Source organism: Populus trichocarpa, chromosome 6 (genome assembly GCF_000002775.5).
Source record: "Populus trichocarpa isolate Nisqually-1 chromosome 6, P.trichocarpa_v4.1, whole genome shotgun sequence".
Classification (NCBI taxonomy): Eukaryota; Viridiplantae; Streptophyta; class Magnoliopsida; order Malpighiales; family Salicaceae; genus Populus; species Populus trichocarpa.
Window position 1 is genome coordinate 20,167,126 of NC_037290.2, and position 13,241 is coordinate 20,180,366.

The following is a 13,241-nucleotide window of genomic DNA, read 5'->3' on the forward strand; positions in this document are numbered from 1 at the left end:
ACCTTGAAATTCAAAAAACTATTTCTGCTTTTTTTTTTTTAGAATTCCCCAAAATTTCAAAAATACAAAAATAAATGACTCATTATTTTCTTAATTCCAAATGTAAGAAATTAAGAAAACAATGTTCTTTGTTCATATTTTTCCTGAAAAATAAAATTTCATTAATATATATTATATAGACCAATTTGAAAAATACAAAAACTCCACATTTCCCCGCCCATAAAAAAAAAACCCCAGACTCTCAACTCCCAATACCCTCACTCTCTCCCCTCTACTGCTCTCTAAAAAAAAAAAAAAAAAACAGAAATGGAAGAAGAAGAAGACGACCAACAAAACATCCTAGATCTGGTCAAAGAATTAGTCAATCGCTTACTCTCTCAAAACCCTCAAAACCCTAGACCCCCAATTTCTAACCCTAACCCTAACTCTCCTGATTTCCAAAATTCTCTTCGCTACGCAATCCGCATTCTCTCCAGCAGATTAACCCCATCGATTGCCCCTGATGCCGCCGCAATTGCTGAATCAATCAAGCGTGGTCTTGCCACTCAAGGTAAATCCTCCCAAGCTCTCACTCTCGCTGAGTTATACAACAAATTTGCATCGAAAACGGGACCGGGAAGTATTAATAACAAATGGGCAGTTCTTTATTTGCTTAAAATCATTTCCGAAGATACAAAAATTGCACAAAATGCTCCAAATTCCACGCTTTTGTTACCTAATTTGGGGTTAAATGAGCTTGATTTGAGCAATGAATCGCGGATTTCCCGTGATTTTAAGAGAAGGGAAAAGGGTTATGATAATGGGGTTTTGTTGGTTAGTAAAGATCCGGAGAATTTGCTTGAAATCGCATTTAGAGAGTTCGTTAATCTGGTGAAAGAGGAAAATGAGGTGTCCGAAGAAGTTTTAGTGAGAGATGTGTTATATGTTTGTCAAGGGATTGATGGGCAATATGTGAAGTTTGATGAAAATGTTGATGGGTATGTTTTATCAGATTCAATCAAGGTTCCAAGAGGTACAAGGGTTATGGTTAGGAAGTTGTGTGAGTTGGGGTGGTTGTTTAGGAAAGTTAAAGGGTATATTTCAGAGAGTATGGATCGGTTTCCAGCTGAAGATGTGGGAACTGTAGGGCAGGCATTTTGTGCTGCGTTACAGGACGAGCTTTCAGATTATTATAAGTTGTTGGCTGTGCTTGAAGCGCAGGCAATGAATCCAATTCCGTTGGTTTCAAAGTCAACTAGTTCGAGTAATTATTTGTCATTGAGGAGGTTGTCAGTTTGGTTTGCTGAGCCAACAGTGAAAATGAGGTTAATGGCTGTTTTGGTTGATAAATGCAGAGTCTTGAGGGGTGGGGCAATGGCTGGGGCTATACATTTGCATGCCCAGCATGGCGATCCATTGGTGCATGAGTTCATGAGGAGTTTACTGCAGCATGTTTGTTCGCCACTTTTTGAAATGGTTAGGAGTTGGGTTTTGGAAGGGGAGTTGGAGGATATTTTTGCTGAGTTCTTTGTTGTGGGTCAACCAGTGAAAGCTGAATCACTTTGGAGAGAAGGTTACAGGCTCCATGCTGGAATGCTTCCTTCATTCATTTCACAACCCCTTGCTCAGCGCATTTTAAGGACTGGGAAGTCAATAAATTTCCTTCGTGTCTGTTGTGATGATCGTGGTTGGGCTGATACTGCAACAGAGGCTGCTGCTGCTGCTGGGACCACAACTAGAAGAGGGAGTCTTGGATATGGTGAAACTGATGCGCTTGAAACTCTGGTTGTTGAAGCAGCAAAGAGAATTGACAAGCATCTGTTGGATGTTATCTACACGAGGTATAAATTCAAAGAACACTGCCTTGCAATCAAGCGATATTTACTGCTGGGGCAAGGTGATTTTGTCCAGTACTTAATGGATATTGTTGGGCAGGAACTTTCTGAGCCTGCTAATACAATTAGTTCATTCCAGTTGGCAGGGTTGCTGGAAAGTGCAATTCGATCATCCAATGCTCAGTATGATGATCCTGACATATTAGATAGGTTGAGGGTGAAGATGTTGCCGCATGGTACTGGAGATAGAGGTTGGGATGTATTCTCGTTGGAATATGATGCCAGAGTACCATTAGACACAGTGTTTACAGAATCTGTTATGGCAAGGTATTTAAGAATTTTTAATTTCCTGTGGAAGCTGAGGCGAGTGGAGCATGCACTTATTGGTGCGTGGAAGACAATGAAACCTAATTGTATTACTTCTCATTCTTTCACCAAGCTGCAGGATGCAGTTAAGTTGCAGTTACTCTCAACACTGAGACAATGCCAGGTCCTTTGGAATCAGATGAATCATTTTGTTACAAACTTGCAATATTATATCATGTTTGAAGTTCTGGAGGTTTCATGGTCTAACTTCTCAAATGAAATGGAAGTGGCAAAGGATCTTGATGATCTACTTGCAGCACATGATAAGTACCTCCACTCAATTGTAGAGAAATCTCTTCTTGGTGAACGATCTCAATCCCTTTACAAGTCACTATTTGTCTTGTTTGACCTTATACTGCATTTCAGAAGTCATGCAGATCGATTGTGTGAAGGAATTTACGAGTTACAAGCAAGGTAAAAATCTGTTGTGTTTTTGAATGATTTTGTTTTGTCAATTAACGTTTGCATGTTTGGTTTTGAAGTGAAGATCTTAATACTCATATCAATTGACAACAACAATGCTATTTTTTTAATATATTTTTTTCTTTTCTTTTATGATTGTGTTGAACCACTCGTGATTCCTATTACATGCAGAACCAGGGCATCCTCTTTATCCTCTCAAGACAAGACAAAATCACGAAGGCATACAAGAGATAATCCGTCAGAGCCTGGATCATGGTTTAGTGATGGCAGGAAGGCCCTAGAACAACGTGCTGGTGAATTTCTTCAAAATATGGGGCGGGAACTGGAAGAAATATCAAAGGAATATACAGTGTTGCTCGAAGGTTTCTTGTCTCAGTTGCCTGTGCAACAACATGTTGATTTGAAATTCCTCTTCTTTCGGCTTGACTTCACTGAATTTTATAGTAGGTTCCGTCCTGGCACATAGCAAAGCTGTTAATACACGTGAGTTTACTCCAATTTGCAACTCAAGGCATGAACAGAGTGCAGTTATTTGCTGGACCTTAAGTGAAGAATTATGCAATGTCTTGCTGATGCCAGGATTGACCTTTATATTTCACTGCTTGATTTTAGGTATAGGAAGATTCTAGCTGCTCTATCTTTTATCGAATTATCACAATGAATAATTTTGTTTTAGCTTCTTTTCCAGGGGTCTGATTTTTATCTTTTACCCTTTCAGATTGTGCTCCTTTCTAAGGGTTTACGTGAAAGTTTGCGATCATGTCAGAGGTATTTTTATATCATTAAATGAGATTCTTAAAATCAGTGCAAATATTTGGATGTGATAGTCCAATTATTGTTGGTACTTTTCTTCTTATTGTTGCAAGCTGTTTATACTGAGCTTGTGCCTCTGTATCATAGTTATGTATTGGCTAAATGCTAATCATTGTGATATATGATTTGGTTTTGCATGTGTTTGTTTTTTCAATCCTGAGTTCCTGACACTCGATACTTGCGTGTTATTTGGGTTGTGGTGGCTGCATTTAGTGGTTGCTGCAATAAACATATCATAATTCCTTGTGTTGCTGGCAAGCTGTCCTTGCAATGAAAACTGTGGTCTTATCACAAGGGATTGTTAACGGGCCCATGCTATCTCAATAACCTTCTTGCTGGCACACGAATGAGCAAGACTGTTCATTAAATTATATCATCATAAAGATTTGGCCTTGTATGATTATTACCTATTGGGAAAAGGCTCTTGTGCATACAACATAGATGGCTTGTGTTGCTGGAGAATTAGAATGAGGTTAAAGCAAATACCCAGTTGAAGTCTTGAAGAAAGATCAAAGTGACATCATAGAGACAAAGGAAGCACCTCATGCATGCTTGACAGGGTGCCTCCCATAAGCCAAAGAGTGGAATGGTGTATTATTCTTTCTAGGACTGGTAGCACTTTGGTGAGAGTGTCCCTTAGCCCTTGGAATATTTATTGAGTGTTTGCTTGTCTAGCTGAATATGTTAGCTTAAATGTGTAAGCCAGTAGCGCCGGTTTCATTTTTGTCTACCCAGTTTGACAAGTGATATTGCTATGTTATAAAGTTATAGAGAAGCATAAGATCAGCATGAGGTTTAAAATTGAAAAACATTCTACACTAAGTTAAGACTTCATTAGCTTTTGATGAAAACTTGAAAATAATGTATTTCTTTCTTCCTCTGGTGTCGTCCATAAGATGCTGCAATTTTTCAGAGAATCATAATTGGTTTGGCAGCATTGCTTTCTTTGTATATTTAACTCATCATACAGTTGAGCATCCTGAGTCTAACTGAAGTGGAAACTATTTGTTTTGCTACTATAAATGTTTTATTTGCTGCTGACATTATCGTTGCAAGCACTTTTCTCCCTCTTTTATCAAGTGTGGAAATTAGTGGAGCTTCTGTTCCCCCGAAGTTACCGTTAGCAGTTTTTAAGTGGTAAACTTTGGTGCATGGCCTTCTGCAATGCCAATTGGTCTCCTGAGCTGATAGCATTCAGGATGCAAACAAACTGGAAGAGAACAGCTAAACAAAGGAAAATTGGAAAGCTTGTGCTTGTCCTTTTGAGTTAACAGTTATGTGTCTGTCATAAAGCAATTGCTGCTTAAAAAATAAAAATAAAAATATTCTCGACTGCCTAAACTTTTACTAACCAACCAAGCAAGCAAGCAAGCAAACAAAAAGGTCTATTTATAGAAGCAAACAAGGAAAGTGAGATTCAGATTTCAATCATAAAAATAGTTGCAACTATTGATTTTCTAACACCCTTAAGTACCAAAAACCACTAATAGCAAGCCTGAAGGATGACAGCAAAGTCAGCCCTCCAACGAGAATTTCTTCCCTGTGAATGGTTGGAACTGTTCTTTCTTTGTAGTTTAAGCTTTGACATCCTCTGTTTTGAGCTCTTTCAATCTCTTTCCATGTGCAAGCATGAACCATACCACCTCTGTTGGATGTTTACGAGACCTGATCTCTGATTCAGTGGCCATGCTTGGAGCTGTGTTAATTGTTTGGTTCTCTTTTTCAACAGAACCTGAATCAGGTAGAGCTAACTCTGCAGCAGGTTTCTCACCCTAACGTCTAGAAAGACCTGTGAAAGGCACAAACTTGTGCCATTCCTTGCTTGTCTCTTTGTTATCTAGATGAGGCACAAAATCAACCTCACAATCTGTATCAATAATGGAAATGGCATTAGATGGCTTGGTTTCAACTACATTAACTTGAAATTCCTTGTTATAGTTGACCATCCAGTGGTGAAGCAAAAAAAGCTAGCACTCAATGTCTCTTCCAATGCTGCTTTTGGATTAAGCATGCTTGAGAAATCCGTAGAGTGAGGTTGCAATTTTATGAAGGTTCCCTTTTCTATGGTAGTATTCTTCAGGCGCACAGCGTTGCCATTCTGCAGTTGCAAATTCTCCATCGTCCAATCCGGCAAGAAGACTGAACCTTCTTCGGCAGTGAACTCATACACTCCACAATTCGAAACTCGTTCCTTCAATTAGTTTCGAATTTCAAATAGCATAGGATATTCAACTAGTGTGTCAAGGAGGAGCTCGAAAGCTGAAGCAGGCACGATGATCCGTTTCCCCTGCTCTAGGTGTGATTTCTCGACTACTGAGAGCGAAAAACAATGGTAAGCACGTTCAAAAGAATCATAATGTTGGCCGTATCGATCATAATATTGTGGAGAGGCCTGAGCAGTGTAATTGCTGCTATAGTTGTCATCGTTTTGAACTTGAGAATCGCTGTGCTTCTTAGAACTCTCATTATGATCCTGAGCTTTATCGGGCGGCTCCATCGATATAACTGCTTTCCTCTCCAGATTTTTGTGGACTTGGATTGTCCGGAAGAGCAGGGAGAGATGAGGTTTTCGTGGATTGATCTGCCTTCGTCTTTATCACCTTCTTGTGAACTTGGATAGTCGGGAGCAGGGAGACAATTTAGATCGAAGTCACGCTTTTCGTGGTCCGTTTCAGAAGCTTGTTCCATGACGAACATGACTATGGCTAACCTACCAGACTAGCACTAGCACTTAGATTCCATTTGAAAACTCGATTCGTGTTTTTAAAAAAATTAATTTTTTTTTAAATTTTTTTTTATTTTTATATGTTGATCTTATAAATAATTTTTTAAAATAAAAAAATATTATTTTAATATATTTCTAAATAAAAAAATATTTTTAATTACAATCACAACTACTTTTAAATTCGTAAAGTTTGTAAGGACATGCTTTTAAAACTAATATATGCACCCTTAATATGATTGTTTTTAGTGTTAAGTACAAAGGTAACTCGTATTTTGCTGCGGGCCCGATTTATTTCTCTGCAACATATAAAAAAAAAAGCTTAGGCATTGTAAGCTTATTTAAAAAAGGAAAAGAAAATTCATGTTCATTCAATTATATAATAGAGAAAGGAAAGATAATAAATGGACCAAATCTTAAAAGAAAATATCATAATAATAATAATAGAAAAAAATGTTTGTCAAAAGAAAAAAAAATTACAAAGTTGAATTCCATGATAACATAATGATAAAAGACAAAAAAAAAAAACCGTCTCGAGTCAACCCAAGTTAGGATATCAAACTTGCAACTTGGATTGTGTGGCTGAATCAACCTCATAACAAACAAATTGAAAAAAATAACAATGGTCAATCTTCAACAATCCAAATTTAAAAGGTTGAAATAAAAAAAAATCAATAAAAAAAGTCCAAAAAATAAAACACCTTCAGACTTGGGTAAGGCCGTCAAATCTTACTGGATCAGGAGAATAAGATAATATAATAAAAAGCAAAATAATGAAGCTTAATTTTAAAGAACTTGATTTTGAAGGACAAAATGGAGAAAAGATATAAAAAACAACCCTAAAAAAATAGCAAGGTTAACTAGCCAAACTTGCTATCCAAGTTATGAATTTGGGATGACCTAATTGAAAGGAAACCGAAGAAAATTATAAAACCAATATTTCAAAATAAACAATACTGAACTTATTTATGTAAATGTTTCTAATATTTTTTTTTATATATATATTTGATATACATGATTGAATTAGTATAATAATAATAAGAATTGTAAGACATTATTCTTGGACCGAATATATACTTCTTATTTACAGGTCATGTTAAGTAAATACCAATATCATAGTACAACCACCATGACTCTTGTTGCACGTGAGCGGCATCGTGATGATCATCTTTCTGGATCGGGATCTTAAGTACATTTGAAAAGAACAAAGAATTCTTGTTTTTTTTTTTAATAGTTTAAGAGGTTTGGAGTCGCCACTTAATATTTTGGTTACTAAAAACTTTATCTGGTCTTTAGAATCTGGATAATGGGATTGGTTGTGTAGGGGACGATAAAATTACTCTTAGTACACCCTACCTAAGGTAAGCTACATTATTTATTTGTCTGAATATTACTAAGAAATTGTTGTATTTTTCAAATTGTTAGTCTGTTTATTGGTTAATACAGGTCTCACCCTGGTAAGGTGGATCATGACTTTATAGGTTATACATAGTCATTCTAAAACCAAAATATATTTTTTGCATTTGTTTCTTTTAATATTGAGAATACATCTTACGTATAAGTTCATAATTCTTTATATTAAAAATAAATAAATAGATTTTTTGGTGTTTTTAAAATTTAGATCAAACCTCTATGGTGTTAATAAATTTGTTATTAAATTCATGATATATGCAAAATATAAAAACTATTTTACTAAATTTCTTTTTGGTATTTTTAAGAGATTCTAAATTATGCTAAATATTTTTTTTCTACAATCCAAAATATTAAATATGAAAGGGTAAAAAGATATGAGAATCCTAAAATTAATTGTACAATGATCTTTAAAAAAAAACTGAAATTTAATTAAAATTTAACTAAGGCTGTTTTTGGCAAAACACTGAAAAAAAACATAATACAATATTAAAACAAATGTTATGGCAGGTTTCTCAATCACACTCTTAGTTAAAAATCATATATTAGAAATTTATCTTAAGAGCATGTTTGCCAAACATGACTTAAGGATCCTAAAATATTTTTTTTCTTATGTAAATTGTTACTTCACCAAACATGCCTTTAAATCTTAAAAGGTTTGGCCCAACAACATGGACTGGGCTTCTCAGCCTTGTCTTTGAACCTAAAAACACGACACACACTTAGTACATAAAAGATTGAAGATCATAAGGATGATTTCGATTAAATCTTTTTAAGAAGATGAAGAACATGGATGAACCTAAGAATTTGATTTGAAGATAGAGGCTAGATTACACCAAATCAAGGGCATTGAAAGATGTAACATGTAAGATTGAAACAAAGAGCGTGTTTGGCAGTGTGGTTGCGGATGCTTTTCAAATAACTTTTCGTGCTAAAATGCATGCCAATGATGTTTTTTCATTTTTTAAAAATTATTTTTAACATCAGCACATCAAAACGATCCAAAACGTACAAATCATATTAAATTTTAGAAAAAAAAAATTTAAATTTTTTGGGAACGCGGGTTGAACCGCGTTCCCAAAAGCTTCCAAAATCATATAAGAAAAATAAACCGTAAATTGCCTGAATTAAACCTGATAGTCATAAACCTAAACCCATATATTTAAATTTAATTAGGATTGATTGATCCAAACCAAACCTTTAATGAACAAATCAATGACAAAGAATGGTAATGTATAGGTTTAGGAGTCGACTAAAGCACACAATATAAGACGACACTTTATTTGTTACACATTTTGGATATTTGTTACACCTTATTTGTTACACATTTTGGAATATTTTAGAATTAGAGTCACATTCTAACTCATGATTTCTATTCTTGATTTCTATTCTTGGACCTTAATAGTTCATTGTTTCAAAATAAAACCTTCTCTATTACATATGGATGACATCTCATGTTTGCATTTCTAAGCAAACAAATGGAGTCAATGGAGGTATTGGATACTTATTGTCTCTTTGAAGAACAATCCCATAAAAGAATAATAATGATTAAAAAAAATAAAAACTTTATAAAAATAACTCACACCACAACAAGATAAAGTCAATATAAAAATATAGAAACTCGCATATAAAGAGAGACTCTCAGATTTTTCACTATCAGTAAAAGTTCCCCTCCATCTTTATTGATATTGACTTAAACATCGAATGTTCTCTTAAATCTATTAAAAAACTTGTTTTCAATGATATTTTGGTTTTGGACGTGCTGAAATTCTCACACACATATTGATTTAACTAGAGAAGAATTCCAACATGAAGGTCAAACCCTATGGCTCATGGTGACAATCAATTATAGCCCAAAAACGACCTCAAATGCAACATCATCACCTAATGTACATGAGTTATATGTAGTTATATATATCTAACAAATACACTCATAATAAGTAAAAAGAAAATCATATTTTCCTAGCCACAACTGCAGGAGAACAAACTCACACCCTGTCTGGCACTATAGTTTAATAACACTTTTGAAAATATTTGAATTTTTTTAGGATTAAATTAATATTTTTTTTATGTTTTTGAATGATTTTGATATACTGATGTTAAAAATAAATTTTAAAAAATAAAAAATTATTTTAATATATTTATAAACAAAAATTATTTTAAAAAATAACTTTTATTGTATTCTTAAACATGCCATTAACATGTAAAGGATAAATAAAATAAATTGAAAGAGGAAATAAATTTTCTTTTCACTGCAATCAAAAGTTAAAAAGCACAAGCTAATTCATCTCATCAGAGATCTTTAGCCAAAAAGGCCCGACGCCCAACCAACCACGTGGCAACTACATCAATTACCCTAATAAAACACAGTAAGGTCCAGTACTCTAGACCTTTCCAAAATCCCTCTTTTTTCTTGCCCTCCCTAAGCCCAAACCTGACCTCAAAAATTCTAGACCTTTCCGAATCATCAAGAACAAGAACAAGAATCAACCCTCCATCCATTCACCGAAACCACTGGTTCCCTCTCTTGTTTGAATCTCTCTCAGAAACCCAAAACGCTCCTTTCATCTCCTCCATTCTTGAATTTCATCAAAGAATCGTCAATGGCCAAGTACGGAGAAGGAGACAAACGTTGGATCGTGGAAGACAGACCAGACGGAGCCAACGTACACAACTGGCACTGGGCTGAGACAGACTGTTTAGAATGGTCAAGAAATCTCCTCTCCAAACTCCTCAACAACCTCACAATCCTCGACGGTGAAGGAAACCTCTTTATCAAAATCAACAAAGTTGAAAAAGTCGAGGGAGAAGCGTATGTTAATGTCCGTAAGGGGAAGATTATTCCGGGTTATGAGTTACACGTTGCTCTTTCGTGGCAAGGCGAAGCCAAAGATAGTGAAGGGAATAGTTTATTGAAGGTAGATGGATCTGTTGAAATTCCGTACATTTCAGATGAGAATGCTGACGAGGATCCTGAGATTCGTGTTACGGTGAAAGATGAAAGCCCAATTGGAAAGACTTTGAAGGATGCTATGTTTGCGAAAGGGAAGCCGGTGGTGGAGGATAAAGTTAGAGTTTACGTGCAGAGTATGGCGAAAGGTGGGCCAGCTAAGGAAGAATTGGAGACGAAGAAGGTGGAGAAAAAGGGGCAGCCGGTGGCTGGCACATCGGTGAGGAAGGTGAGTGTGTCTCCGGTGGTGGAGAAGAAGGAGGTGAAGAAAGAGGGGTTTAAGACTATTAGTTTGACGGAGAAGTTCAGTTGTAGGGCCAAGGATTTGTTTGAGATATTGATGGATGAGAATAGGTGGAAGGGGTTTACACAGAGTTATGCGAGGATTAGTAAAGAGGTTGGAGGGGAGTTTAGTATTTTTGATGGGTCTGTGACGGGGAGGAATTTGGAATTGCAGGAGGGGAAATTGATTGTGCAGCAATGGAGGTTTGGGAACTGGCCCGATGGGATTGTATCGAAGGTCAGTTAATTGTTGGTTTTGCTTTGAAATTTTGGTTGATTTAACGAACTGGTGATGAATAGGCGAAAATTGCTGAATTGAATGGATTTTTGTTTTGTTTTTTCTATCCATTTTTGTATAGGTACTTGGTTTTTTTTTCTGTGAGTAGGATTGTTTGTCAATTGTTTGAGACTGATTATAGTTTAAGATAGCTCAACTGAATGAATTTGGATGGTGATTGCAGGTAAGACTGACTTTTGATGAGCCTGAACCTGGGATTACTATAGTGAAGGTGGTGCATACTGATATACCCGAGGAAGACAGGTTAGTTCTTGTTTTGAAGTAGTAAAACTTTGTTTTTTAATTTTATTTTAGTCAAGTTTTGTTGGTTTTTTTTGTTCTTTGGGCTCATGGTCTTTCGTATTTTGTTTCTCCTGTTGTTCATGCAGATATGGGAATGAAACTGTGGTGGAGAATACTGAAAGAGGATGGCGGGATCTTATTTTAAACAAGATACGGGCAGTTTTTGGTTTTGGCATATGAGTTGTTTCCGTAGTTTCTTTGAAGTGTAGAATTTCATCAATTTGTCTTTCATCAAAGAAATTTGAATTACTGAAATCTGGGATTGTTTTGGAATTTCCAGACCTTCCTTGATAATTCAGTCCTTTTGGTTGTAATCTCATCAAACTGCTTTGTCATGGCACCCATGTTTTCTTATAACCAAAATGCTTTATCTAGCAAGCTTGTTATGAATTGCAATGTTTGATTTGTCAAGGTAACAAAACCTTTTTAACTGCTTCAAATTTCATGCTGTTATTTTTATGGAACTGGATTCAATATGGGCATGCTAGTTCCTTCTTTTGTGTGCGTGCACTCATAGGTGGTCTCCACAAGCAGGACAACATAATATAGCTAAAACCGTCTGTTGTAATTTATAATTTTATTTCTTTGTCAAGTAGAAGCAGTCATGTATGATCTGGTCTCTGGGATTTGGTTGTTGGTGGATGATTGGAAAATTTCTTTTGCTCTATTATGGCAGCGAAAACTCTTATCTTGAAGTGGAGGTTTTCTCTTATATAGCATGTTGAGGATATTTCTTGAGTTTGATTGCTGTAGGTAGAACAAGTTCTTTTCATTGTTTGGTTTCTCAGCTAGTAGGATCCTGTGTAGTTTGATATGCAAAAGGTGTCCTTCTTGATGCTGTTATGCTGGAAATCGTCTGTTTATTTTGGATAAATGTGTCTAGAAGTTAAATGCTCAATACCATAGATCCGGAGCATGAATTCTGCAGTAGTGTTCCTTATCTAATGTAATTTAAATTGGCTGTCTGGCTTGCATGCAAGGTTCTGTCAAGTAATGTCATTGGTAATAATATAATGTAGTGTAATACGATGTGGTGCTGATTTCTCAAGCATGCAATGCTATAGAGTATAGCATGAGATACATCTTCTGCATTGGAGATGAAAATGATAACCATGTAAAGATGTAAGAAATTCATGATTTTGGTGGCTCATGGCTGTTAGGAACACCTTTTTTCTATATTCTGTTACGAAAGAGCTGTTGGGATAACATAGTGCAGGTTTTGAGGAAATAGGGCACTGATTCAGAAAGATTTTGGAAAACATGATGTATGTTTTATATTTTTGTGGCATGTTGTTATAGCATGGGAGAAGCGCACTGGTGATTTGGGTGTTTAGTTAAGAACCCATTAATGGCAACGTGATATAGTTTGGCCGGCTACCGGTCAATTTGAGAATGCTTTTTCTAGTTTTGCTCTAATTGGAGATGATCTTTTGCCTGGATTTATTAATGGAAGCCACATCAACTAGCTGTGAATTTGAGAAGTCTCGAGTTTCTTGTGAGAGAGAAAGGGTTAATGTCTTTCTTTCGGAATTGTTGGTTGTGGTAGCTTTTATCTGGGTTGGTATTTACATTCCTAAAGATGCAGACTTTGCTGACAAAGGTGCTTCTCAGTCTAAGTTATTTTATATGAAGGTTCATTTCTGCCATGGAAGAATGCCTTGTCCTCCTATTTTTGGTGCACGAGTCCTCTGTGAAGTAATCTTTAGTATTGTGCTGCAATAAACTTGGAAGCTTATTAGGCTTTGGATTTTTAAAAAACATTGGTGCTGTCATCCGTTCAGTTCTCATTTGCTTTTTAATGGTAAGCTTCAACTGTTAAAGAGTCAAAATGGCATGTAGCTTGTTTGCATGCTGGGATTGAGACAAGCATTATAATACTGT

General features: G+C 35.8%; 3 protein-coding genes across 5 annotated transcripts; 2 read left to right on the forward strand and 1 right to left on the reverse strand.

Annotated features, from left to right (window-relative positions):
- The first annotated feature begins 211 nt into the window (after positions 1 to 211).
- On the forward strand, positions 212 to 4,225 carry LOC7455634 (gamma-tubulin complex component 3). Of its 3 annotated transcripts, XR_008059505.1 has the most exons (4): positions 212 to 2,594; positions 2,775 to 3,215; positions 3,322 to 3,371; positions 3,630 to 4,225. XR_008059505.1 is itself a non-coding variant. In XM_052453968.1 (2 exons), the coding sequence occupies exons 1-2, from the start codon at positions 307 to 309 to the stop codon at positions 3,067 to 3,069; spliced, it is 2,583 nt and encodes an 860-aa protein (XP_052309928.1). In that variant the 5' UTR covers positions 261 to 306; the 3' UTR covers positions 3,070 to 3,570. The 3 variants fall into 3 exon arrangements, 1 of the variants encoding a protein (XP_052309928.1); XR_008059504.1 differs by lacking the exon at positions 3,630 to 4,225 and having other exon boundaries at positions 228 to 2,594; positions 3,322 to 3,570; XM_052453968.1 differs by lacking the exon at positions 3,630 to 4,225 and having other exon boundaries at positions 261 to 2,594; positions 2,775 to 3,570.
- Positions 4,226 to 4,990: 765 nt separating this feature from the next.
- LOC18100594 (ubiquitin fusion degradation protein 1) lies at positions 4,991 to 5,913 on the reverse strand. The gene is made up of 4 exons (XM_024603755.1): positions 5,689 to 5,913; positions 5,391 to 5,607; positions 5,206 to 5,283; positions 4,991 to 5,169 (listed from the first exon to the last, which is right to left on the reverse strand). Exons 1-4 carry the CDS (start codon positions 5,911 to 5,913, stop codon positions 4,991 to 4,993), a joined length of 699 nt encoding a protein of 232 aa, XP_024459523.1.
- A 4,000-nt stretch (positions 5,914 to 9,913) lies between these two features.
- Positions 9,914 to 11,750, forward strand: LOC7479517 (uncharacterized). The gene is made up of 3 exons (XM_002309258.4): positions 9,914 to 11,018; positions 11,242 to 11,321; positions 11,447 to 11,750. Exons 1-3 carry the CDS (start codon positions 10,152 to 10,154, stop codon positions 11,538 to 11,540), a joined length of 1,041 nt encoding a protein of 346 aa, XP_002309294.1. The 5' UTR covers positions 9,914 to 10,151; the 3' UTR covers positions 11,541 to 11,750.
- Positions 11,751 to 13,241: the final 1,491 nt, after the last annotated feature.

Excerpts from the sequence above, each read along its gene's own strand:
- LOC7455634 (XM_052453968.1), top strand. The coding sequence starts at position 307 with ATGGAAGAAGAAGAAGACGACCAACAAAACATCCTAGATCTGGTCAAA. Across the intron at positions 2,595-2,774 it reads ATTTACGAGTTACAAGCAAG|AACCAGGGCATCCTCTTTAT; the intron begins GTAAAAATCTGT and ends TATTACATGCAG.
- LOC18100594 (XM_024603755.1), bottom strand. The coding sequence starts at position 5,913 with ATGGAGCCGCCCGATAAAGCTCAGGATCATAATGAGAGTTCTAAGAAG. Across the intron at positions 5,608-5,688 it reads AGCAGGGGAAACGGATCATC|GAACGAGTTTCGAATTGTGG; the intron begins GTGCCTGCTTCA and ends AACTAATTGAAG. Across the intron at positions 5,284-5,390 it reads AGCATTGGAAGAGACATTGA|ATTGTGAGGTTGATTTTGTG; the intron begins GTGCTAGCTTTT and ends TTATTGATACAG.
- LOC7479517 (XM_002309258.4), top strand. The coding sequence starts at position 10,152 with ATGGCCAAGTACGGAGAAGGAGACAAACGTTGGATCGTGGAAGACAGA. Across the intron at positions 11,019-11,241 it reads CCGATGGGATTGTATCGAAG|GTAAGACTGACTTTTGATGA; the intron begins GTCAGTTAATTG and ends TGGTGATTGCAG. Across the intron at positions 11,322-11,446 it reads GATATACCCGAGGAAGACAG|ATATGGGAATGAAACTGTGG; the intron begins GTTAGTTCTTGT and ends TTGTTCATGCAG.